A 27825-nucleotide genomic window follows, 5' to 3' on the forward strand; every position below is an offset into this window, starting at 1 on the left:
AGGAGTGCTTGGGGCAGTGTTGTTTTTCTAGAAAAAACAGGTCCTGGAACTCACCCTTGTTCTCTTATAATGGCAATGGCGCCTGCCTGAGAGGGGCCAGAACTGAGTTCTGGTGAGTTCCAGCTGAAAAACACACACCATGGCTTGGGAACAGAAAGAGGTTTCTGCTCCTCCTCCTCCTCCATCACCACTCCTTTTGTGATTCAGGGTTCAGCTGTGTTTGTCTAGCACCCAGAGCTGGCAGCTTAGAGGAAGAAGGAGGGTCCTGGCTGGGTGGAAGCAGGAAGAGTCGGCTGCAAGAGCTCGCTTGCCACGGCTGGCACGCTGGTACATTCAGTGCTCCGCCGCCACCAACTGTTTGTGAACACAGCAGAGATGATGACATAACCAGGGATGGGCAATGCCAAGGATGGCAGATCCAGCTGGCGTGCCACTCGCTGGGAGCAACAGAGGTGCCCTTGCAGCACTTGCTTTTGTCCCTCCTCCATGGCCCAGCCCCTTGTTCCTGTCTCCACAGAGTGACTGAAGGTTGCCATTCTAAAAGGCAGCATAGACACTCATGGGGGTGAGGGGATGCCTGCTTCATCATAAGACAAACCAGAGTTTGTCCTCCGAAACCTGTTTTCTCCAGTGTTGAGGTTATCATACGAGTCAGTGGGTGTATTTCTGAGCACGTGCGGAGTGCCACTCCCTCGCCGCTGGGCAGCAACCAGCTGCCACTTAATTGAGGCGAAGGGTATGTAAGTGAGAGGGCATAACCAGGACCCGAGTGTGTGCTGTGGTTCTGCGCAGACACAGAAACTGGCATCAAATAATCGAGAAAACTTCAGTGTTGTAAAAAGCAACTTTCTGGTCCTCAAGATGGAAAATGCACGCTTGGAACTGTGTGGGTCAGGCTAGGTGAAATCTCAGAAGCTCTTCAGTGCCGCCAGTTTTGGTGGGGAAAGCCACTCAGGACATGCTCAGGGGCTCGCTCCGTTGCAATGCAGGTGGATGCAAGGTATACAGAAATATCTTGAGAGCTAAGCCCTGGAGAACTATTTGTTCAGATTAAGCCCTTCAGTAGACAGCGTTGCAAGGAGGGCTTGTTTGTTTGCTTGGCTGTCGCCGGTCACTTCCATAACTCAGGGAAGTTTTCCATGTTTGCAGTAAACTCAGCTAGACTAGAAACGGGTGGCAGAGAGCACTTAACATTCTGGGAGACGCCTGCTTTGCAAAGGTTCACGTGCCCTTGCATGCATGCATGGCCTTCTTGAACTCTCTCACACCACGGCCGGTAACTTTCCACTCCAGCCTGAGCAAAGCAGGTGGGCAGGTGGGCTGCATGGCAATTTACTGCTGGTTAGACCCAGTGCTTCACAGCTGGGCACACTGAGTTGGTGGAATCCAGAGGTAGGATGGCAGAGTGGACTGTACCACTTCATGGTAGAGGTGTCAGGCCAGCGGAGGGTACCATTTTCTCAATCCCCCCTCATTTAAAACAAACATAGGTCCCTGCCAACAGAAAACTAGGGAACAGGGAATGAACTAGACTAGAACCTCACCCCCCTAATACATTAGTGTGAGTAGTAGTTGTTTTCTAACTTGCAATCACTTTGTTTTTAAGTGAGAAAGGAACTTCCTCCTCTGCCCCCATTCCATGCACACAGTCTGAAGTGGTACAGTTCTTTTTCCCCCCATTTTAGGGCTCCACTACTTTGGTGCACAGATTGGGTAAAATGAATGAGGTAGAATAACATTGTTTATGCTAATTAATCACGTAAACGTTTATGCTAATTAATCACGTAAACGTTTATGCTAATTAATCACGTTTCGCCACAGCAGACCGTGAGATGAATAACGTAGCTTTTGTTTGGTAGGTGAACTCGTGTCGCATGCGACAAAGGCAGGGCAGAACAGGGAGCGATACTTAGAATTATAGAATCGTGAAGGTGGAAGGGGAACCCCAAGAGACAATGTAGTCCAACCCCCTGCAATGCAGGAATCTTCTTCCATTGTTAGTACTGCATGGGCAGAGATTGCAGCGCTTCTCAAGCAATGTGTAGCTGAAGCCTAGAGCTTGTAGCCTCTAGTCCAGAAGCAACCATTGCTCCTGGTTCGGGTGGCCCCTCTAGTTCTGCCAACTTAACGCCTCCCTGCCCACATCCCAATCTGTAGCCATGCCCCTCCCCACCATTGAAGATGCAGGTATGAAGTAATAGCAAAGGTGAAAGTACCTCTGAGCATGTGCAGAGTGCCTTTCCTCTCACTACTGGGGGGAAATGCAACGTGGCCCCCATCACATAAAATTAAGGAGCAGGTGGTCTTTCCAGGGACTGGTGGCAGGACTCTAAGCTAAACCTGAACCCTAGCAAAATCTCTGTCGCTAACCACCCACCAAATGCCAGCGCTGTTCCTCTTCTACACACCCCATGCTAGCACTCTGAGAACAACCCAAAATTATTATTATTTAATTTGGGGGGGGGTGTAGGATTTTGAAGCTCACCGCTTATTCCAGCCTTCCTAAACCTAGAGTTTTGGACCACAACTCACACCAGCCCCAGCCAGCACTGTAACAGTTGGTGGTATGAAATGTCATGGAATATCAGCTGGGAGCTGCAGGAGATGGACCAATTGCAAGCAAAGCAGGATGCCTGCCCTGGAACTTTTGCAGCTGCAAGCAGTACTGAAAGCACAAATAATCACAAAAAGGACCCAGAATGTCCTGGGAAGGTGAAACGTTCCCTCCATTGGCTTTTGAATATTACCGTTTCAATAAATGCCAGTTTGGGGTCTAATCCTCCAAATCAGTCAGTTTCTGCAGACATATCTTCTTTAAGGAGGCAGCTATTCTTTAGGGGGGCAGGGAGCTCCTCTCCCCTCTCCCATCCCTAAATCCCCCCTCTCTCCTTCACTCAGAAATTCTTGCCTCTTCCTCCCTCTCTACTCCTCCTTCCGCTGGCCTGGCTTGGCTGCTGGGTGGGAGGGGCTGTCGGCCTCCCAGCTGGCATTGCACACGCCTCCTTCACATGGGCACGCGGCGCACCATCTGGCTCCGTCTGGGACAGACACCGAGAAGGCCAGCAAAGCAGCTGGGGTGCTCCTGAGGGCAAGCGGTTATTTCTTTCACCCGTGCACAGCCTTGAGACGGGAGCAGGCGCAAGAGTATGAGGCAGCGTGGATAAGGGGGGATTTTGTCTGCCCCGATATCCCACTGACTTGGTACGCCTATTCACTAGGATTGGAGGCAATCTGTTACATGTCGTTTGAGAACTGAAAGCGACCCAAGCTAGCAGCGAATATTAGTCATGTTCTCCGGGTTGATTTCCATTGTGGACACGGGATGAATAAGCAAACATCGGCCGTTTCCACTCAACATTTCTGTTCTTGTTGGAATTCTCTGTCATCCCTTCCTACCTATATGCGTGCCTGGCATGCAACGTAAGAATCAGCAGAGCAGAGTCCCAGATAGGAGGAAAACCCAATGCATTCTTCCCTAGCACGATGGGCCTACCAGAACCTTCATGCAAATATAGCCACTGATTTAGAGGCGGATAAGTTGGAGGACGACATGCATTGTCTTGAAGAAGCCTGGTTTTTGAAACATGCTGGGATACATGGGCATTGCAGTCAACCTTCCCTTTTTTTGCGGGAAATCCCCTTATTCCAGCACCATTTCCCGCTGCTATCCCGGATTGTTAGATATCCCGTAGACTGTCCCCGGGACAGGTGAGGCTGCTGATCCCTTATTTTCAAATCTGAAAGTTGACAGCTATTTACATGGGGGACGTGCGGCCCTGCAGATGTTGCTCTGACCACTGGCCATGCTGGCTGGGGGAGTTGGAGTCCAGCTTCCAACAAGTAGAGGGCCACATGTTCCTTCCCCCTGCCCTAATAGATACAGGTGTGTTCAGGGGTAGCATGTCCCATTTTGCCACCTGAGGCAAAACAGGAAATTGCTGCCTTGTGTGTGTACCACCCCTTGCTGCTTCCACCGAAACCACTTCCTAGGGTCGCATGGCTGCAGCTTCTGGGTTCTGGTGAGATTTCGCAAGGCCTCTGTGCGATCTCGCAGGGCTCTCACAAGATCTCACTGGAACCCGGAAGCCGACACAGCCACATCTCCTCGCTTCCTTGGCGGCAGCAGCAGCCGGGTACCAGCAGAGATGATCCTAGGATTCCACCACATGAGGCAGCTGCCTCAGTCTGCCTCACGAACAGGCCCTGCCCTGGGTTTGTGCCCTTGTGGGACATGAGGTTCAAGAACAGAGGAGCCTTTGGAGGATGCTGTTGTTATAAAAAGGACCCTCTTCCTTCACTTTTCACCCCAGAAGCAGTCACACCCATCTCTACACACATCCTGTAAATTCCTTCTTCATATGGTGCAGACAGTCTTCCCCACCCTGTTGTCCTGCAGGTGTTATTGGACTACAACTCCCATCATCCCCTAACCATTGGCCATACTACCTGGGTCTTTGTGGGAGATGGAAGTCAGAGCCAGATAGTGTTCTTCTTAAGCTCTTGCATCATCTCTTTCAAGTATCTTTGGGGGGAAAGGAATAATTTTTAGCCAGTCATGTGCCACATCCGGTGGTTGTAGTAACCTGGCAGTGTGAACGCACTGCAAATCCCATGTGACTGGTGTGACCCCACAGCGCTGTCAGTTTAATGGCACAGAACACAGTCCCAGCCACACACTCCCATAAAACACACACACACGCTCTTCGGGAATTTGCATTGCAACTTAACCAATCCATTTCTATAACGGTTCTTATTTTGCTGCCTGACTCTGAAAACCCAAGACCAGCAAATAGCAGCAGGGATCATTAAGCTCCCCTCTCTGTAACCCCAGGGCATGCCTATATTCAGTTACCAAATAGCTCAACCAAGAAGCATGCAGAGGGCATTTGGACTGGGCTGCCATAACCCCAAGTGACCCAGAAGAATTGCCTTGCAGAGCTGCTCCTATATTAAGCCACCCCAGTGAGGGAGGGAGGCTGGGACTTTGCCGTCTTGGGGTGGGGCAGAATGAGAGGCACTTGTCGGCATGAGACTCCGCAGCTGAAAACAGGACCACTTTTGAAGAGGAGCAAACTTTTCCAGTGTCAGCCTAGGCTTGTTTCTTGTATCTGATTTGAGCTAGGAGGGAATGTTGCCATTTTGCTCTCCCAGCCCAGCACGCATGGGTTGCCACTGTTCTCGTAAGGCAGGGGCAGGCAGCCTCAGACCCAGGGGCAAGTGGCCCCTGAAAGGTTGCTCAGAAGAGAATGTGGCCCTCGGGTTGGAAAAAGTTCCCCACCCCTGTCAAAAAGAGAGCTGGGTTTAACCATATGGCAAGGTCCTTTCTTCATTTGACAAGGTCACCGAGCCCATTGACAGGTCAGGTATTCCAATAATACCACTCTGTAGATCAGGCTTCTCCAGATTTTTTTAGACAACAGTTCCCATCAGCTTCGGGGCTGGGGCTGATGGGCGTTGTAGTCCAAAGCATCCAGGGGGCACCTAGTGAGGGAAGGCTGGTGTACAGTAGATAATTGAAACAACAAAATAGATAAAACCACTGGAAAAGTTAAAACCGACAGCACAAGCAGAAGACTAAAATCAGTAAGCCTGCTGACCATAAAAACGGATAGATCCAAATGGGGCCCAAATTGAGTTTAAAGGCCTTGGTAAATAAGTAGGGCTTAGCTTGCCACACAGTCTTGTCTCCAAAGCTTTCCTTCAACCCACTAGTGCTCTGCTGCACCTCCAAGACCTCAGCTCCTCTTATCCCTGCCCTCTTTATTCTCTGCACCACTGCCACCAAGTACACACACCGCTCAGCCAGTCGAGGCCGATGTGTGCAGGGTGTGTTCATCACTTTGGTGATGGGCAAATTTGCCAATTTCACGTTCCAGACTTAAGTTCCAACCTTAAGTTCCGTTCTCCCTGTTTCCACATCAGTTTGCAATTTTATTAATTTTTTTAATCCCCATGAAAACTTGCTAGCAGTGCCTATTTCTCCTAACGTACACATGCTGGTGCACTGTTTTCGCCTTTTGCACACATCTGTGCAAAGCAGTGTCTTCCGATAAGAGTGCATTTTTGTACGCCGTTTTCACTAACGTAAGCACATTTTATCCTAACATACACATATTTTATTTTATTTTTGTATACGTTACTTGGCTGGAGAGCAAGCACTGCGAAATTCAGGAAAGTGTGAATTTCTAAGGATGGCTCTGTGTCACTTCACGTATGATGTCGGAAAGTATGAATTAGATACTCCGCCCTGACTTGCAACATCAAGTGATGACCTGCATATGGGAACAAGATCTATCACAGGTCCTACACCACCGTTTCTACCTCATTTTTGTTCAGGGCCAAACTAGATGTTTGCTGAAGTTGTAGCATGCAGCTACATAACTTGTAGTGTTTTTTCCTTCCTTCCTTCCTTCCTTCCTTCCTTCCTTCCTTTCTTCCTATTTATTTATTTCGTTTAATTTCTGGACTGCCTATGGACCAAAGTCCTCTGGGCAGCTTAGAAAAAACAATGAAAATAGATGCTGTCAGAGGATTCATGGCTCTGAATGCCAATATCTGGGAGTGACAAGTTGGGAAAGATCTCAGTTCCCACTTGCAGGATTCCGAGAGGCAAGAGGGTATTGTGGGAGCACAGTACTGGAGTAGGTGGGTCTATACGATATATAATACCGTACAAACCGTTAAATAATCTTGATGCAAATAACATTAGAATAGCATTCCTAAGTGAGAGGGGAGGAGATCCTTGTTTTTTTGCTAACATTTGTCAATCTTGGGAGACGATGGAGGTGTGCGCCTTTGGGGGTGAGGTCAAGCTGTTGGATGGTTGCAGCGCCTGCTGTGGCTGTAGAGACCGATATAGGAAAGACATGTTTTGTTGCAGCTGGGGCAGATGAAGGCGTCCGGCTGTTCCACTGCAGATGCACCATGGCATTTCTTCTCTCTGTCCTCCTCCCAGTGGCCATTTCTCCTCCGGTCACTGCTTGTTGTTTGTTGTTGTTTAGTCATGTCTGACTCTTCGTGACCCCATGGACCAGAGCACGCCAGGCACTCCTGTCATCCGCTGCCTCCCGCAGTTTGGTCAGACTCATGCTGGTAGCTTCGAGAACACTGTCCAACCATCTCGTCCTCTGTCGTCCCCTTCTCCTTGTGCCCTCCATCTTTCCCAACATCAGGGTCTTTTCCAGGGAGTCTTCTCTCATGAGGTGGCCAAAGTATTGGAGCCTCAGCTTCACGATCTGTCCTTCCAGTGAGCACTCAGGGCTGATTTCCTTAAGAATGGATAGGTTTGATCTTTTTGCAGTCCATGGGACTCCCAAGAGTCTCCTCCAGCACCATAATTCAAAAGCATCAATTCTTCGGCGATCAGCCTTCTTTATGGTCCAGCTCTCACTTCAGATGCACGACTTGACTGCCTGCCTCCAGGCACTGCAGTTGCCTGTAACGGATTCCCACAAGACAGGGTTGACGGTGCCATCCTTCGTGCCACGTTTGCAAACATCTTTGTAACGCAGAGTTGCTCCACCAACGGGCCTGGTGCTGACGCCAGCTCTCCACAGAGCGCCTCCTTGGGGTATCCTTCCCTCTTGCATCCTGTGGGCACAACCAAGCCTGCGTAGAAGTCGCTGAGACAGGAGTACGAACATGCTGGGAATGTGGGAACAGAGAGCACACAGAAAGGAGACATGTAACTTAGGAAGAAAAAACGGGTTAAGCAAAGCAGCCTTCAGGTTTCTCTTGCCTTTGGATGGCTTCTCAGCCCCATTGCAGGGTAGCTCTCTGATGTTTCCCTGGGGTCTCTCTCTCAATCTGGCCTTTGAGCCAAGCCCCCATTTGGATCCACCAATAGCTCTTCACCTCACCCCCCCATGCTTGCAATTCTCCACACGTTGCTTCCTGACATCTGGAATTTCCGGAAATTTCTCGCCCCATTAATCACCCATCTGCATTGTCCCAGGCTGGTGAACCCGGTGGCTGTTGCCAAGTAGGAAGATCACAGCCTGTTCTTTGGGCAACCTGAGGCCACCTGGTCACTGCTGCATCCGCCCCACCACCACTGCAAGAGGGATGTGCGCCACTACGAAGCCCCCCGCTTTGAGAGTTTCCTCACTGGGGCTGCCCAGGAGTTGTATGGCAGCCAGCTTGCCTTGATTAATCATTTACTTTTAATTCTAACATTTTCCACCCTCTCATTCTAGAAAATGACCAAGGCCGCTTCAAAACATAAAATAAAATAATTGGCAGTCGGGATAGAATTTTCTGAAAACCTCAATGTTGAGCTTGACTGCACTGCCTTTTTTCTAATTCCCATCTTGATCTCGACAAGAATCAAGGCTGGGTGGTTTTGGTGTTTGGTTTTGGTTTTGGCATGTTCTGCTGAAAATGCAAATAATTCTCGCATGATTGTATGCATTATAATATTCTGCTCTAGTTGGAACAGAGATAGTTTTTGTATCTGTATATTATATTGTTGTACTCTGTCCTAGGACAGGTGAAGGACAGTTAAGAAATCATATACAGTGGTACCTCAGGTTAAGTACTTAATTCGTTCCGGAGGTCCATTCTTAACCTGAAACTGTTCTTAACCTGAAGCTCCACTTTAGCTAATGGGGCCTCCTGCTGCTGCTGCGCCGCCGGAGCACGATTTCTGTTCTCATCCTGAAGCAAAGTTCTTAACCTGAAGCACTATTTCTGGGTTAGCGGAGTCTGTAACCTGAAGCGTATGTAACCTGAGTTACCACTGTATGTAAATAAATGTATAACGCTATGTACATTATTGTACGTACATGCACTCCAGGTTTCCTGATGTAGTCAGCACATAAAGAGATACATAGAACCATGCATGTAATTGTATGAAAATGCATATTCAGTTATGCTGTAGAAATGCAAAACTGCACAGGGCTTGATTCTTTTTTGCGCATAATATAAGGGATTTTTGTTCCGTTTGATTTTGCACGTAAATAATTGGGCTTAAATTGACAGTGCACAGGTGGCTCGGATATAAGCAGGTGCTTGATGCAAGAGGAGATTTGATACAGGCAAGGCTTGGTTGGGTCAGAGTTGCTAAATTCCATATATAAATTTGTTTCGAATGGATTTCCATCCCTATCCTTACCAACAAATAACAAGAGAAGTCATCCAGCAAACAGCAAGAAAATTACAACAGTGCTTATGAGGGCAGCTGCAGCAGCATATTTAAAATGGTTGCCACACACACACACCCCACCATGGGGGAGCTTCATGCTCCGGCACCGGGGGGTGGAGAGTAGGTGGGGCAGGGCTGGCATGCGTCCCGGGGGCATGGCACGCCACCTGCGGGGGCATGGTGCCCAGCGTGGGCGGGGGGCAGCCGCGATGGCACCCCACCGGGATGGCGCTGCCGGGGGCGGTACGCTCCCCCCGCACTCCTCTTCCTTCGCCAGTCCCCCACCCTCCCAAAAAAATGCATTGCTGAAATAAAGTCGTCTTCTCATTGTAGCAGTGCAGCTAGGCAGGCCCTCTCTTGGGAGACCACACCAAATTCTGGGAGCCACCACCAAGGAGGCTCTGTATGTGTCGTGCTCGCCTGCAGCTGTGTATCAGCCTGGGGCTTGCTCAGCGCCTGGATAGGTGACCTTTTGGGAACCATGGTAGACGAAAGGCAGAAAATAATTAAACAAACAAGCCAGAAGAGCCAATGCTATTATACAGCCACAGACCTGGTAATAAGAAAATAGATAAGAAGTGCACACTGTGCTAATATAGGAGAATGTGATTATTATTATTATTATTATTATTATTATTATTATTATTAAATTTAAGCATAATGACCATTACTAACAACCCAAAAGAACAGTAGCATCCATCATACTGAGGAGGAGGAGGAGGAGGAGGAGGAGGCGGAGGAGGAGGAATGGTAACACATCAATATAACTCAAAATATCTATATTTCCTGTTCTGGCATGGACAGTGAATGCTGGTCAACTGAGTCGAAAGCATGAGAAATAAAATCCCACTAGATGACCTAGGAGTGTTCTTGATCCTCTTTCCCCCTGGAGACCATCAGTTTAGGTGTTATTTTTCCCGCAGCAAGTTCTTATACGGCAAAGACAAATGTAGATTTTTCAAGGTTTTCCATTGTTTGGGCTATTGAAATCCTAGCTGCAACTAGCATCCATGTCAAAAGTTCTTGAGAGCTTTCATGTTGTCCGTCCACATATCCGAGTAACGACAGTTGTCCAGAAGCCTGAAATTTGATTATTTTAGATATTCTCTTGATAACCTTGGGACCGGAATGATGAGACTGAGAGGGCATTCCCTCCAGAGATGGAAAAACGTGCTTGGATCCCAAAGGGATGTGTGATTCTTGAGATACTACATTACTAGGCTGTTAGACTTTTAAGGTTAAGACCAGCACCTTGAATTTGGCCTGAAACAGATGGGCAACCAGTGTGGCCCATCTAGCTTATTATTTGCTGCTCTGACTGGCAGTGACCCTCCTGGATGTCAGACAGGAGTCTCTCCCAGCTCTACCTGGAGATAATAATAATGATAATGATAATAATAATAATTAATTTATACCTCGCCCATCTGGCTGAGTCTCCCTAGCCACTCTGGGCGGCTCCCAATCAAGTGTTAAAAACAATACAGCATTAAATATTAAAAACTTCCCTAAACAGGGCTGCCTTCAGATGTCTTTTAAAAATAAGATAGCTGCTTATTTCCTTCACATCTGAAGGGAGGGTGTTCCACAGGGCGGGCGCCACTACCGAGAAGGCCCTCCGTCTGGTTCCCTGTAACCTCACTTCTCTCAATGATGGAACCGCCAGAAGGCCCTCGGCGCTGGATCTCCGTGTCCGGGCTGAACGATGCCAGGAACTGAACCTGGGACCTTCTGCTTGCATAGCAGATGCTCTGCCGCTGAGCTACAACCCAGCTCAAGTTCAGGACAATGTGATCCGAACTGCTGGCTCGACTCGGTCGCCCTGGCCGCTGCATTCCGAACCCATTGCAGTTTCCAAATTACCACCAAGGGCACCTCCACACAGAGCATATTGCAGCAATCTAACCTCGGAACTGTCATTTGAGAGCAGCTGGAACTTTTCTCCCAGCTGAAACTCCCTCTTCTGCACAACTGGGGCTGCACCTTTGGCATGCAACGTGCCACGCAGGCTCTCCAGGGCCATTTGAGGTCTGCCCTAACCCTCACTTGCCTTGGCCGCTGCTGCCCGCAGGAAGGCATTCAGCTGTCCTCGTGCTCCATCCACAAACTGGCTTCTAGGAATTCTTGGCTATCCGACACTTGGAGGAGGCCTCCTCCTCCTTCCCTGGTGGTCAGAGAGCCATCCCAGCAGCTGCTTAAAGAAGCCACAAACCCAGTAAAGTAAATATCTCCCTCTCCCCTTCCCCCATTGCTCCAACTGTGGCAGCTTTCATATCACACAGGAATCTTCAGTGCCCTTTTAAAAAGAAAAGAAAAATCAGACAAACGGATAGAGAAGAGTCTTTTGACACTGGGTTTTTTCCAGTGCTCGTCAGCCTCACTGAAATTAATAGACATGGCTAACTTGGGTCTCGTAATTTCAGTGGGTATACTCTTAGTGGGCATTAATGCAATGATTGATTGATTGATTGATTGATTGGATAGGTTTCCCATGAGGCTTCCTGGAAGCAATTTACAGTACAGAAGAAACACACACAAAATAATTGTGTTTGTTTTAAAAATGCTAATGAAATATTTACATATATATAAGCAATGGGTTGCATTAAACTGAGTTCTGCACAGAGTAGACCCTTTGAAATGAATGTACCTAAGTTAGTCGTGCCTATTGACTTCCATGGGTCTGTTCTGATTTGTGTAGGGTTTACTCCTTAGCCTTTTCTTCTCCCGAAGATGTTCCTGCAAGGCAGCCGGTGTGAATTTTACCTTGTGATTTACACCCAAAGCCTTTCTCACGAATGAGTATAGCTGCAACAGTGGAACATTTATAAAATCAGTTCAGGCCGCATCTGCACTGTACATTTAAAGCGGTATCATACCACTTTAAACAGTCATGGATTCTTCTTTCCCCCCCCCAAAAAAAAAGAATCCTGGAAACTGTAGTTTGTAAAGGGTGCTGAGAGTTGTTTGAAGGGGCCTATTCCCCTCTAAAGTTCCCAGCATGATTTAACAAGCAGCCCCTCTTCCTAGGGAACTCATTCTGATGAGAGGGAGATGAGATGAGATGATGTTGGCTATTTAATGAACATTCTTTCTTGATTTGTCAATAGTGAGAAATTAGATGATGTTGCGTCAAAGCAAGTGTTACCTGCGCTTTCCGGTATATTCCCACGTCACTTCCCTTATTGCAAAAAGCCCAATCTCCCAGGGAAAGCGAGTTTGTTGCGCAAAACCTCCCAGTCATCTAAAATTTCAGAAGCAGGGTTTGCCCAATATAGGACTGAGGGCTTATCCACACCTCCATCTGCCTCACCTCTTTCCCCCACCCTGGGAAAACCCATAGTTTGGGCCGAATCGGAACGAAACAACAATCTGATTTTCTGCAGATTGCCACTGTTAGTTCTCATGGAGCGCTAAGGAGTGGGTTTTCCAGGGAGCAAAGGCAAAACCACTCAGAGCCATGTCCAGAAAGGAGGGGGACAACAAAATACACTGGGATCTGCGCTCTCTAGGGCCCAGGACAAGAGGAATTGTGGAAGAGCTCAGAATCCCATCTGGAAACAGCGACAACCTGGAAACCTCCTGTTGGAAGTTTGGGTGCAACTCAGCTTGCGGAAGAGGGGTTTGCATAGGGTTAAAGCAGGTCCCCAGACTCTCTCTGTACCTTTAACCTAGTGCCTTACTTCTCCATCACCTTGTTGATTGGACTGATAAGTCTTAGGCTGCATCCTGCTTGCCATTTCCTCCTCCTCCTCACTCTTCTCTCTCAGACCTCAAGGTGAGAGGTCATCTGTAGCTAACCTCTGAGAAAGGAAAGGAGCAAGCATGGCTGCCATGCTCTCCTCTAGACTAGTTGATCAGACTAGAGCGAGAAACGGTTCTATTCACGTTAGACACAGTGGCATCGTGCCAGTTGCTGGAGCCAAGGGCGGGTGGGTGCCAGGCAGGGGTGCCAGCCCAGCCCCTGCCGCTAGAGCAACACCACCCCTGCTGGAGCAAAGTGGGGCCAAGCTGAACTGCCTGCCTGCTCAGGCAGGGGGGAGCCTGGCCAGCTAATACAGCCCTTGGCAAGCGGAGACGAGCCCCAGCCCACTGGGGGTGCCTGGTTTGCACCTCCTCAAAAATTGTGTGCCCAGGGCCATGCCACCCCAGTTAGGCATTTCCTATAGTAAACAGCTTTCTTATTTTCTTCCCTACAAGTGTCTTCTCTATGTCTGTGATTGCGAGAGGTAAAGTCAACTCTCTAACCAACGTGCCCTAGCTGAACGCTGCTCACTCTTGCATATGAAAAGGGCTTCCATAGGTGATTGGACCCTGTTATTTCAACGCCGCCGCCTCTGTCTGTCTTCCTGCGCAGTCTCCTGATATGTGAATGCTGGGTTGGCACTGTGTACTTCTGGACTCTCATCTCTGTGTGGGTGTGCAGCCTGCCTGCGTTCCAACTGTGTTCATGATTGCAAAAACACGCTGAGCGCAGAGCAATTTGGGTACAGTTATAGAACCGTAATTACGTTTTCTGCTGTCGCCTGGGTCTGTGTGCGGTGTAACAATGCGCCGTTCCTATCACCTCTGTCCCGGGCACGCATGGGAGCATTTGCCCATCCTCGTGCGTCAGCAATTCCAATTCCTTACTATTCCCGTGTGCTTTTATCTCTGCATTTGCAGATTGCGTTCCCTGGAGTGACAGTGTCATGCTGATGAAAGGCTTACAAATCTTGTAGATAAATAATGCTGCAATATATGTATGTATGTATGTATGTCTCCCTGGGTTTATTTTTAACGCTACCAAAAATAGCCCTACCTCATCCAAGCTAAAGTTAGTTCCCTTGCAGCGTCTGCACAAAGAGATCTGGTTGGAGGGTGGAAGAAGGTTGGAAACAGTGCAAAAAGGAACAAGCGGTGCTTGATTTATTAAAGAGGAAAGGAAAGCTGTTCATTCTTTTCTTTTCTTCACGGTTGGAGGCAGCAGCACTTCTGAATACCAGTTGCTGGAAACCTCAGGAGAGGAGAGTCCTTTTGTGCTCAGATCCTGCTTGCGGGTTTCGCACAAGCATCTGGTTGGCCACTGTGAGAACAGGATGCTAGACTGGGCAGGCCACTGGCCTCATCCAGCAGACTCTTCTTATGGCCGTATGCGTTGGTTTTATGGCTGCATAGATACATGGCAATTAACAACCTCAAGTGCAACTTTCCAAAACTTCATCCTAACTCTTGAAAGCATCTGACGTAAACAATGGAAAGTTACCGCAGGACAATCTGACCATTGGCCAGGGGATTTATAGATTTCTCTCGGGCGCTTGGTCAGTCCCGTCTGGAAATTTTAAGAGTTCACCAGACAATGGGTCTGTTGCGATGGCTGTGAGGAATATGTGGTTTTGCAGGAGAGTCTGGGATCCTGGGCAACTTAGTTGCTGCGACTGCACAGAGCTTCCCCTTTTATTTCTGTGCCTCAGTTTCTCTCTGTGTGTAAAGAAGGATGCTTGTCAGGCAGTGGATACTCCGTTAAGGGTGCTTCAAGCAGAGGAAATACTTGTCATTGAAATCCAAGCCAGTGCTGGATTTGGCATCAGACCTCAAGCCCCTTGCAGAGTGCTGACACCAGCAAATTATCTGGAGGTCAGCCAGTGTTACACAAAGTAGGTAAAATGCCACCCAATGGCCATACATAGCTTGCCTTGGGATACCCTGCGTTCCTTCTTGTCCTTTTGTACTTCAGTGGCTATCACTCCTTTCCTTTTATTTTCGATGTTGACATTTTTTTGAAAAATTTCGATGATAAAAGACAGAAAAATGAGGATGGGGATTGGCATGCCGGCTGCCAGTGTCACAAAGGCGCTGGTAGCTCCCTCTAGCTTGAAGGGCTCTTTCCTTCCAATTTCCCCACATACAACCTTTTACTTTCTTCCCCTTAGTTTTCTGCTCCCCCTTTTCCCACCCACACCAGTAAAATGGTTTGGGGGTAGTGGGTGGGGAACACAGGTTTGGACGAACTAGCCACCGAAGAGTCTCAAAGCAGCCGCCTCTGCGCTCTTGTCTGCAGTATTCACACTGTGGTGTGGACAGTTAATCTGTGGCGGACTTGGTGAATGAACGCCTTTGGGTGCAAGATGGTTTGGACTGGGTGGTCTCTTGAGTCCTCCTTCTCAATGCCACTGTTCTGCCCTTCAAAGACTAGACACCTTGGCAAGATTGGAGTTCGGCTACCAACAGAATGCACAACCAGATTGCACCAAGAGAGCTCACTTCTTTCTCTGCCCCGCTACTGGGATGTGGGTAGTTTCATGTGCTGGCTGGGAAAGAGGGGGCCACTGAGAGAAGCTACGCCACCTGCGGGCATTACTTTGGGGAAGAGGCACTGTGTGGTTTCAGTTGGCTTACTTTGGCAGCAACTCTGTGCAGGGCAACCAACTGTCCTTCTGAGCTTCACCATTGCCTCACCTTGTGGACTCAGAGAAGTCACTTCGCCTCGCTGTGGGACGTGTGAAAAAAGTGGGTTTAAATGTGGGGCTCTTCCGACATCCTTCCCCTGCCAGCTGTCAACTTTTCCCTTTTCTTGCGAGGAATTCTATTTGGAATAAGGGATTTTCCCTTAAAAAATGGAAAACCTTGACAGCTATGGCCCTGACTCCAATAAAAAGACAGACAGAGAGATCACGGATAGCACTGAGTACAGTATTTCTGTCTGGCTGAGATGAGAGTCATAGTTCCACCCGGAAGAAAAGTTCATCGGCTTCTACACGCCCCCGGTGCCTGCTCTGAGTATGTGTGTGCTTTAAATCGCTGGGCCTGCGGAGCCGGGTTGCTACGACGCTCGAGCGCCCAGCAGGACCAGGCAGAGCCACCCGTCACACTTCCCCTTGGCTTCCCCACCCGGCGCAGAAAGTTGCCTGCAGCCTTGGCCGTCGGTACCTCCCTGGAGGGAGCCCTCTTCTGTGCAGCCTTGCCTGGGCGTCTGTTCCACCTCCCCTGCTTGATGTCAGAGTGATTCAGGTGCCGTCAGCAGCGGGGAAGGCAGGCGAAAGCAGCAGCAGCGGCTTTGCCTGGAGTGACAGCTTTGAGGCGGACCCTGGATTTTAAAGACGCGAGCCGGAGCCACAGTGTGGAGGGTCGCCCGCGCTCTGCCACACTTCCATGTCCAGCCAGAAGAACCTGCCAAACTTTTCCTCCCTGCTGGAGAAGAAGCACTTGTGGTTCCGCTTGGGGCAGAAGGCACGCCAAACTCAGCAGCTCCGCTCCCTCTTTGATTCCACCGGGTCCATCTCTGCTTTGGAGGAACGCTGCCTTGCTGTCTGAGCAGGAGGAGCAAGGGGTTGAGAGGAGCAGACCCGTCTGAGTCTCACCTTTCTCCACACCTGGATCTCCTACCGAAGGAAGCCTGTGGGGGGAGAGAGGCGAGGAGTGCCTCCTCGCAGCATGCGGAATTCCTACACGGTCACCCTCCCCGAAGAGCCCCCCGTCTCGCCTTTCTCTGGCATGCCAAAGGAGCTGCGGACCAAGACACCCATGCCAGGATCGCTGCTGGTCTCTGCCTTTGTGGGTCTGGTGCTCAATAAAACCAAGGTACAGCTCGGCTTCACCACACACACACACACACACACACACACATCATCCTCATGGCATTTTCTAAGCTCGGTTTGGCTAGGGGCTTCCCCTGCCTTGCCAGGTGGTCCGGCCACAAATTGCAGGGTGGGTAGGTGGGCCTTGCACCGCATGTGTTAGGTGGGCATGAGTTTAGCAATCTTAGCAGTCCGCTCTGTTGCTGCCTAGCAGGAGCCCTGGGTCCTTGTCTCTGCTCTGATCCTGATATCACTGTGTGGACTTGATGTGGAGGCTGAACCCTGCTTTCAGCCTGGGAGGGGGTTAAAGTGTGGGTGCTGCCCACCCCATAGCAAAGCCAGAAATCGCCTCGTTCCTGTTCTTATTGCACCTTTAAAGATGGGTGGGTGGGAGAAGCTAAAAGTAGGGAGGTAGTTAACTATCTGCTAGAGCAGAAGACGGTTGTGTGGGTGCAGACGCCCGCTGTCAAAAAGCAAGAGTTCTGCAAGAACTAGAGGCGACAAGGAGACCCTCCCCGCTTTCCTACAGAAGATGGAGTTTGCAAGAGCAGCCTGCGATATTAAGCAATAAGCTGTTAACTCCTGGTACTTAGGTCCCAAGAGTTTTCTGCTGCGAGGCCAAACTTTTGGGTGTTGCTCACCGGGTCTCCATTTCTAAGAAGGGGCACAGTTGGGGAGGAGACTGGAAATCGCTGCGTTCTGGTTTTTTGCCCCCCATCTCACCCCCGGGCAGAGAGCCCCAGTAAATTAAAGGGCATGCTCTCAAGATAACCAAGCAGTTAACCTTTCACCTTTTGACCTTTCCTCCCATGCTCAAACCCTTTCAGTGCTTATTTATGGGTGAAAGTGTGTGCGAGAGAGAAGGAGCGAATCTGCATTCTGAAAGCTGGGAGAGTGTTGGTAGTTATTCAGAGTGCATAAAAGCAGAGCATGCAGGAAGGATCTCAGGGGGTGTTTGGGGGGGAGGGACGGACAGGCGCCAGGACACCTGGGTCTTCCCCCCCTCTCCACGTGGCTGTTCGGGGTGTCCTTTCCTCCCTCCGCGAAGCCGGGACCGTTTTGACCTCGTTGGGCCAGTGCCCTTCGGGGAGCGCCTTTGTTCCATGCCATTACGTAACAGACTCCCTTCCGCCGCGGCACCTGTGGCTCAGGGCAGGTCAGCCCCTTTGTTCGGTCGATGAATGGAGCTGGGCATGTTATGTAAGAGTTGTCCGTGCCTCTCTCCCCACAGGCAGCTTGAAACCTCCTTGGCTCTGCTTGCTGAGCTCCAGCAGCTGAGGCCAGCTAGGGAGCTGTGATCCAAGCTGGCCGGGGAAGGGAAAGGAGAGTTCAGTTGTCAGGACAGGGGAGGGAGAGGGAGGCTGAGCCATTTGTAACCAGGTGGCTGCTCCTGGCGGCATGTTTGGAGAGAGAGATTTTCTCTCCTCGCTGCTGCCACAGTGGGTTTCGTTTTGCTAGGGAATGTCTATTATTATTATTATTATTATTATTATTATTATTATTATTCAGTGTTTGGTTTTTAAACCACGAGTTGCAGAGCTGCCCCATAGTCATAGAATCATAGAACAGTAGAATCAGAAGGGGGACACAAGCGGTCATCTTGTCCAGCCCCTGGCAATGAAACTCAAGCTGGTTTTACATTATGCCCTGCATCCTAAAGGTAAAGGGGTAAAGGGACCCCTGACCATTAGGTCCAGTCATGACCGACTCTGGGGTTGTGGCGCTCATCCCGCTTTATTGGCCGAGGGAGCCGGCGTACAGCTTCCGGGTCATGTGGCCAGCATGCCTAAGCCGCTTCTGGCAAACCAGAGCAGCACACGGAAACGCCGTTTACCTTCCCGCCAGAGTGGTACCTATTTATCTACTTGCACTTTGACGTGCTTTTGAACTGCTAGGTTGGCAGGAGCAGGGACCGAGCAATGGGAGCTCACCCCGTCGTAGGGATTCTAACCGCCAACCTTCTGATCGACAAGTCCTAGGCTCTGTGGTTTAACCCACAGCGCCACCCGCGTCCCTTGCCCTGCATCCTACAGTTGGATAAATCTTGATTATGGCATCCGCAGACTGCGTCAAAACCATTCCCAATACAAGGAACTGCCTACATACTTGGGCAGGGAGTTGGGGCATCACGAGTCCTTTCCTAGCCCAGTGGCGCTGCAGGAAGGGTGGCTGCAGGGTTTAATTTGTCCAAGCTTTGTTCGCTTCCAAACCGTTTTCAATGCCCCGGCACATCCTGGGACCTTTGAAACAAGAGAGTTCCGCTTGATGAACATGTACAGAGCGCCTTTCCCAGGAGAACTGCCATGTAGACACCGCTGACCTAGATGGACCCAGTGGCCTAACTCTGTAAAAGCATATTCTGCCTGTGCTCCTATGGAGACCTTGGTTTCTGGGTAAGAATGGGAGGCATCCGGATAGGTCCCAGATAATGCACACCTGTTCCTTCTGTGCCTGTGTCAGACTGGGAGCGCTGCTTGTGAGGAATTTCCTGGAACAAGGTTCTGGTGCTCAAGGGCAAGCAGTGGCTTTCCCCATCTCTCTCTCTTTCTCTCTTTCCCTCTCTCTCCTCCTTCCTCTGGATTCGCGTGGGCTGGCTGTTCATCTGGGGCCTGCCTCTTCCTCTCCATAGCGGAGGAATGCCGGCTGGCTGGTCCCGCATGCTTTGGCGATGCGCCATTCCCCAGCACACTCTCGGTTCCTTGTTCTCTCCTCCGAGATTTTTCTGTCTACTCCCTTGGGCTGGGAAATGTTTCGGGAAGGATGTACGTAGATTAAGCAGGGCTGGGCCACCCCCAGAGACCTCAGAGCATCAGGTCACCTCCGTCACAGCCTCTCCAAACCTCCTTGCCCTTTGACACACATCGTAGGCACCTCTCGTGTCTTGTCGCTGCTCAGAAGAGAACACGGTTCTTCTGGACCTTCTGTGATGGCCAGATCCAGGTAAATTTGTTAAGGTTGCCACCAAACACACTTCCAAGGAAATGCCTTTAGGGTGCAAATCCTAAGGTGATGCTATCAGGATCCTTAACTCGGTGCTTGCTTTAAGTGTCATAATTGAGTGGCGCTTAGTGGCTTGGTTGCCATTCAAGATCTATACGTGGTCATTGAAAAACTGTGCTTATGGTGCCAGGATGCATCCCATTGTATCAGCACAAAAAAATGCAAGGTTTTGATGCAAGGATGGGTGAGCAGGAACCTCTCAGTTCTCAAAACTAGTATTCTTTCTCTGGCCACCTGTCAGCTAGCATATGCCTCCAGGTTTAGTTATTCAGCCAAGGCAGAGGTGGCTAACCATTATTCAGCTTCTGCCAACCCTCTGGCTACATGCTTGCAGTGGGTCTCACCAGTGATATAGTGATCCAAGGTAGCGGGGTGGGTGGGCTGGTGTCAAAGACCCATTACGCTTTCTGCAGCAAGGTCCCTGTCTCCAGCAACCTAAAACCACCCAGTCAGCAAGAAAGGGAAGGTTTTTTTAGCCATTATCTGCTCCAAAGCTAAACGTTTAGGAGCACTGAAAACTCAAGGTGCTTCAGCTTCAAGAGAATGGTGCACAAGTTCTGTTGTGTACAATGAAATGTCAGGGAAATGTGCACATTAAGCCACTCCAGAATAAGATACTGGAGCATTCCAAATCATTTGCCAATGTACGTGCACAGAAAATAGATCTAGCTCAAGTGGAACACATGGAGATCTTCACTGAGCGATGTAATGCATCCCTAATTATTATTGTTGCATAATTATAAGATTACTGTATAAACTTGGAAAGCTGCACAATCTTATAAAGGGTGTGGCTGGATCACGAAGGGACACTACACTTTTGCGTGTGGCTGTTCAACACATGCCACAACCTCAGGTGATCCAGGCAGACCAGATCAGGAGGGACGGTTACTGCCTGCTCTCAGTTCTTCAGATGTTTTATCTCAAGAGGTATTTTGGACTACAGATCCCATCATTCCTGACCACAGGCCATGCTGCCTGTGGCTGATGGGAACTGGAGTCCAGCAACATTCTGGAGGACAACATCGCTCTCACATTGATCTGACAAGTAGAGAGGAGGGAGATGTTCTCCTCCACCAGGGTGCTAGACTAGATGGAGGGGTTAAATTTGAGGCTGTTCTGTTCCTAGCATCACTTCTAGTCTTCGCCTGTCTCACAGGTAAGCATCACAGCTGAAGAAGGATAGTGGGGTGGCTACTTTTCCACCACAGAAACCCCAAATCCTCTGCCTCAAAGCAAATGTAGTGACTGTAATTACTATCTTAATTTCTCTTTATTCCACCTTGTCCTCAAAGTGGAAAGGCTGGGTTATTGGGTATGTGTGAGTGTGTTTTTTCCTTACAACAACCGTGGGTTCCCAGATGTTGTTGAACTACAACTCCCATCACCCCTACCTAGCAAGGCCAGAGCTCAGGGATGATGGGAGTTGTAGTCCAACAACATCTGGGGACCCACAGGTTGAGAACTGCTGAGTTAGACTAAGAGAAATACATACTGGCCTTTGATCACCCAGAATGTTTCAAGGGGAGGAGTTTGAACCTAGGTTTCTCCTCCCAGCTGAGTCAAACGCTCCAACTACACCACCCAAACTGACTGTGTCAGCGATTTTTAATAGCGTGGTTAATAATAAAAATGTTGTTGATAATAATAATAAGAGCGTAGGTGGGTGGGATTCATCTAATATTTGTGAAATTAGGTAATCAGGGTAGGGATGCAGGCATCTGTCTATTTCAATTTCTCTTTTTAAAAAAAAATAATCCCAATTTTAAGCTCAGTTTTCCATGCTTTTTCATCAGTTTTTGATTTTTTAAGTCCTCGTGAAAATTCAGCAGCAATATAGTGCACATTACTCCTACTTTTTTTTTAACAATTTTATGTATTACTATTATTACTATTATTATTATTATTATTATTACATCTATATCCCACGTTTTCTCCAAGGAGCTCAAGGTGGTGTACGTGATTCTCCCCCTCCCCATTTTGTTCTCACAACAACCCTGTGAGGTAGGTTAGGCTAAGAGGCTGTCACTGCCCAAGGCCACCCAATGAGCTTTACAGCTAAGTGGGGATTTGAACCCAACACCTTAACCACTGCTCCACAACACATCCGCTCCCATCCCATTCTATGTAAATATATTTTGCGTAATAACACATTTTAGCAATGTATACTTTTCCTAATATAATGGAACCTTGGTTCTCGAACGCCTTAGTACTCGAACATTTCGGCTTCCAAACGCCGAAAACCCAGAAGCAAGTGTTCCAGTTTTTGGACATTTTTCGGAAGCCCAACATCCGATGCGGCTGTCAGCTATTGTTTCCAGGACTCCTGCGCGAATTGGAAGCTGTGCCTTGGTTTTCAAACGTTTTGGAAGTCAAACAGACTTCCAGAATGGATTACGTTTGAGAACCAATATACCACTGTATTTGTATTTTCCCTGAGATAATGAGTTTTTTCCTGTTATTTTCACCAGTATATGCATTTTTTTTAATGCACTGTTTACCTTAGCTCATGCACTTTTGTACACATTACTTGCCCAGAGGACTGCACTGCGAAATTGAGAGAAGTGCAGATTTCAAAAGGATGGATGTGTGTTTCGGTTCTCATGCACGAATTGGGCTGAATCGCCTTTCAATGCAAACCGAATTGAATTTTCCCACCATCCTTAATCAGGGCTTGTTATTTCATTAAGGAACCCCAAACCCCTTCCTTCTCTCTCCCCTCCTCTGCCATTCTGTCTACCCTCAGAGACGGAGAATAGGGGTCCACTTGTCCCCATCCCTGTCCCCATCCCACCCCCCGATGTGACATGAGGCTGTGCTGCCAGAGCAGAAACGTGTGCTGTTTGAGCCGGTCTATTTTGGGCTGTTGTCAGGAACAGGAGAGGAGGCTGCTTTCCCTCCTACAAACACATGCCAAGCGCTGCTATTTTGGAGCTGGCAAAGCAGCAGGGACCTCCTCCTCCCCACTCCTCCTCCTCCTCTTCAGTTTCTGGGGTGCCAGAAATGTAAGGAGGTAAGAAGAAGGATTGACGCTTTAACCCACTGAACCCCAAACCCAGTCCAGCCTGGGGGGTGGGGTGGGGAACTGGGGCATCCCTCCATTCAGCCTGCAGCCCTAAACCATTTTATGAATTTATATACAGTCATATCTCTTGTTACGTTCGGTTCAGGTCATGTCTTTTCAGGTGGCGACCCAGAAGTACCGGAAGGGGTTACTTCTGGGTTTCGCCGCATGCGCAGATGCGCAAAATGACGTCACGCACATGCGAAGAAGCAGTGAGTCGCGACCCGCGCATGCGCAGACGCAGGTTGCGTTCCTCTCAGGGTACAAACGGGGCTCCGGAACGGATCCCGTTCGCAACCAGAGGTACCACTGTAGTGCATTATAACACACACACACACACACACACACACCAACTCTTTGCCCAAAAACGGCTCCCAGAACAGCTTGCAATACAATCAGTTGAAGCAAGGCAGTCTCTGCCCCCTCTCACGCTTACGTTGTAAAAGACAAGGGACAAAAGGAAAGTAGGAAGCGGAGGGCAGAGGGGAAAAGGCAAGATCAGGCACCAGCTCTTTAAGCTCTTTCAAGTCCAACGCTCTCTGTCTGCAGCAGAGATGCCCCGCAGGGGCACCGATCTGATCAGGGAGGTTTGCGGTAGAACCAGAAGGAAGAAGCCCTCATCGCCCTGCTTCCTTTGCCTTAATTTCTGTTACCCATGGAGACTCTATTCTGCCATCATGGTCAATAGCAATTAATAGGCGACAGCCTCCAAGACTTTGTCCAATCCAAGACAACCAAAACTGACACAGACATTGCTGGGCAGTTTCAAACAGCTCCCTCTGGTGAGGATTCTAGTCAGCTATGTGAGAATAGACCTAGATATACAATTCTGGGTCCTTCTGGCCTCACCCCACTCTCCTCTGTGCCTGATCTGGTATGGGGAGGGGGGTTTTCTGGAGCAGAGTTGCTTTCCAAGACAGGCATAATCTACAGTCATACCTCATGTTACGGACATTTCAGGTTACGTGTTTTCAGGTTGCAGGCCACGGGAAACCCAGAAGAATGGGTTACTTCTGGGTTTCGCCACTCACACATGCACAGAAGCACAAAATCGTGCCGGTGCCTGCGCAGACGCGGTGCTTCAGGATGCGAATGCTGCGGGTTGTAGACATGCCTCCATCACGGATTACGTCCACAACTCGAGGTTCCACTGTACGCCAATAGAACTATAGTAAAGGTAAAGGGACCCCTGACCATTAGGTCCAGTCATGACCTACTCGGGGGTTGCGGTGCTCATCTTGCTTTATTGGCCGAGGAAGCCGGCGAACAGCTTCCGGGTCATGTGGCCAGCATGACTTAGCCGCTTCTGGCAAACCAGAGCAGAGCACAGAAACGCCGTTTACCTTCCCGCTGGAGTGGTACCTATTTATCTACTTGCACTTTGACTTGCTTTCGAACTGCTAGGTTGGCAGGAGCAGGGACCGAGCAACGGGAGCTCACCCCATCGCGGGGATTTGAACCGCCGACCTTCTGATCAGCAAGTCCTAGGCTCTGTGGTTTCACCCACAGCGCCACCCGCATCCGAGTAGAACTATATAGCTGCATTATTAGACCTGTAACTTTAAGAACTGGTGCCCGACCTTGATCTTCCCCTCCTCCCTCCCCATCCCTCTTTCCTCATGTGTTGTGCCCACTCTGAGAGCCTTCTTGGCTAGAGAGCAGGCTATAAATGCTTCAGATGCTATGTCCTGATCCTTGAGATTGAACCCGGGACCTTCTGCACCCACAGCACATGCTCTACCAGGAGCGCGGAATGAAGGCTGTCATCAAGCGCAATGCTTCCAAGCCACCTTTTCTCCCTGTGTCTCTCTTCCTTACAGGCAGGTCTCTGAAGCCACACAGCAAGCAGAGAGCTCTTAGTGGCTGTCTGCAGTTTCAGTAGGCAGCCTTTATCCAGAACAATGAAGTTCTGCTTTTCCCAAGTTGGGAGCCTTATACTGAGTCTGACCACTGTTCTGTTTAGCTCAATATTGCCTGCACTGATGGACAGTGGCTCTCCTAGAGTTTCAGCTGGGGGGTGGCATGTATTCCCTGCCCACCTGGAGATTGAAGAGCAGATACTCCTTGCATTACGTATGTCAGAGGTGCAAAATGCAGAGATGAAGTTTGTCCTCCCTGCTTTTCCATTCTCTTTCCCCACCCCCTGAGCAATGCCCACATGACCTCTGTCCCTCTGCTGGGTGCCAGCTGGATCCCTTCCAGGCCCTCTGGGCAGGATTCTGTGTTCCAGTCCCAACAGACTGCCAAGGTGCTGCTGCTGCTGCTGCTGCTGCTGGGGACTTGCCAAGCTTGGTTACTCCCCAGGCTGCTACATTGCCATGTGTGGGGCACCACATGTACAGGAAATGGGACTTTGGCTTCCCAGGATTTTGCCCTCCTGAACACAAGGTCAACTGAGTGCTTTGCAGACACCTCCATGGGAGGGAAAGGAGTTGATGCAACACTTTGGGTGGCTTTCTCTGCTGTATGTTCCTCTCTTGTTTTTCTTCTGCCAAAGGCCTCCCTTTGCCTTCCCTGTCTTATTGTTTGCTTAAAGCGGTTCTTGCAAATCGGTTCTCCAGCCAACAAATGTGTACAAAAACCCACCTGTTAAGGTAAAATGCGCACGAGGATGCATATATTCATAAAAAATGCTTTATATTAGGGGAAATTGCTTTGAAAAAATATGTATACAGTACATGTAGTAGACAAAGTTTCATGCCGAAATATATGTGTGTGTGTGTGTGTGTGTGTGTGTGTGTGTGTTCGAGTAAATTGGTGACAGAGTTTTATTCATTTGTTCGTTCGTTCCCTTTTTCTCTCCTTGGCCTTTTCCCCTTGTGTGCTATTGTTGTTTTTTAAGATTGTACATAAGCCATTCTGGGAGCCTTTTTTTGGCTGAATAGCGGGATGCAAATGCTCAGGAAAAAAATGTAATTAACAAATCTGCACTAAAACGCCTCATGGGTTTTTATGAGGATTTTTTGCAAACTACTGTGGAGAACTGAATTTAAGACAAGAGAAGTGAGAAACTGCGACTGACAGATTCTCTCATCCGTACTTCTTACAAACGACATTATGATCATACATGCAGCATCAGAGAGTCCTGAATTTATTTGTTTGTTTGTTTGCCTGCTTATTTAATATTTAATTTGTCTGCAGCACCTTTCTCCCAAGTAGGAGAGCCAGTGTAGTATAATGGTTAGAGTGTCAGACTAGGCCCTGGGAGACGAGGACTCCAATCCCACATTCAGCCATGAAGCTCACTGGGTGACTTTGGGCCAGTCACTGTCTCTCAGCCTGACCTACCTCACAGGGTTGCTGTGAGGATAAAATGTGGGTGTGGGAGAGAAACATATTATGCCACTTTAAGATCCTTGGAGAAAAGTTGGGGTATATACGCAGTAATAAGCAGTGCTTTTTTCTGGGGGTACATAGGGGTACACATACCCCTAAACATTTTGTGAATCTTTGTACTTTTGTCCATTTACTGTATTTATTTTTCCCGATTTGAACTATAAAATGGTGATTTTATCTAGTCAAAATGAGAGTACCCCTAAACTTTTTTTTTTTAGAAAAAAAGTACTGGTAATAAATAAATACAGTAAGTTTGCATTCATTCATTCAGCCTTTTAGAATCATTTAATAGGTATGGGGAAACTCAGGGCCATGCTGGAAGTCCAAGGGCCCTCAGTTCTAGATGAGACAGAGTCTGATTGCCTTAACTTACTTTTGGAAAGGGAAAGCTCTTTGCACATGCACAGAAGCGCCTTCTCTGTCTCTTCCCCACTCCCTTCGCCATGACTTCCATATTCTAGGACTGAGCCTGAACGCTTGAGATCTCTTGGCAGAGCCAAGATATTAATACCCACATCTACTACAGAGCCTTTGATTCTGTGATAGCAGAAATTTCCCACAGGCTTTGTCAGCTGCTGCTAGAGTTGGCACTCATTCATTTCTGGCGCTGAGGGTAGGGGAAAGCAGGGCACTGGCTTTGCTTTGTAGGCTCTGTTTCTTGACCCCCACCACCTCCACTATCCCCCCAGTAGGGAACCTTCCCCTTAAGCCTTGATCCTGCTCAGCAAGTATTGACAAGGGATGTGTCAGGGGTTTGAGGTTCCCTGCAAGCTGTGGGTTTAATGGCCTGAAATCTTTATGCCCATTATCCCAAATCTTTGGGAGGATGAACCCCCTTTCTCTTTTGCCTTTGTTTGTTCCCCACCACCACCCTTGGATTTGGCTGTGTTTGCATATCCACCCGACCCGGAGTTACCGCATTCTCACAACCAATGCGTGTTCTTCTCTCTTGACAGAATTCCAAAACTGTGCAGGGGCTGACCGGCCTCCGGAACCTCGGCAACACTGTGAGTCCACTCCTCTTTCCATCCCTGTTCCCCCTCCACTTGGGTATATCTGCACTGGGGCGGGAAAACTGAGTCCACATTCACACTGTGAATGGTACCAGTTTAAACAGTCCCATGGCGTTCCCCCCAAAGAATTAGATGTAGTTTATTAAGGGCCCTGAGATTCCCATCACAGGGGAGCTACAATTCCCTGAGTTCTCTGGGAACAGGAACTGATTGTTAAACCACACTAGTAATTGTAGCTCTGTCAAGGAGAGGACGGGAAAGGGAGGTCTCCTAACAATTCACAACACCCGTAACAAACTGCGGCTCCCAATAATTATTTGGGAAAAGCCATGGACCTGTTTAAAGTGGTATGATTCTGCTCTAAGGGTATGGTATGATTGCAGCCTGAGATCTGCTGACAGGCCTCTGCGTGATTTGAGTAGACCAGAAAGGGGCTTCTGACGCCTAGTGTCTAAGAACAGCAAGATCCTGAAAGCTTAAACCACAAATTGCTGGGGGGGGGGGGCAACAGACACTTGGGATGGGGTGAACCTGAAGTGGGTTTTCACATGAAAGGATTTGTGAGTTTTGATAGTGGTGCCGATCACACGCTCCTGGGCTGAGTGCGGCACACCCTGTTCCTTAATTCTTAGTTTATGTATACCCAGTTAGGTCACTCGATATATATGGATTGTTTGCATTGCACTTGCAGTGATAGATCCAGACAACCCCTTCAGTTAGCCC

The 27825-nt window shown here is 49.0% G+C and overlaps 1 protein-coding gene across 7 annotated transcripts in view; it reads left to right on the forward strand.

Annotated features, from left to right (window-relative positions):
- Window positions 1-27825, forward strand: part of USP2 (ubiquitin specific peptidase 2) — a 77312-nt gene that overhangs the window by 33474 nt on the left and 16013 nt on the right. For 6 of the 7 annotated variants that reach the window (XM_080983526.1, XM_080983527.1, XM_080983528.1 and 3 more), the window contains one exon: window positions 27046-27096. In XM_080983526.1, coding sequence (XP_080839652.1) covers window positions 27046-27096 — 51 coding nt within the window. Of the gene's footprint in view, window positions 1-16156; window positions 16697-27045; window positions 27097-27825 lie in introns of those variants that run through there. The other variant, XM_080983531.1, reaches the window with a different exon arrangement.

The sequence above is a fragment of the Podarcis pityusensis genome (genome assembly GCF_964106645.2).
Source record: "Podarcis pityusensis genome assembly, chromosome: 15".
Classification (NCBI taxonomy): Eukaryota; Metazoa; Chordata; class Lepidosauria; order Squamata; family Lacertidae; genus Podarcis; species Podarcis pityusensis.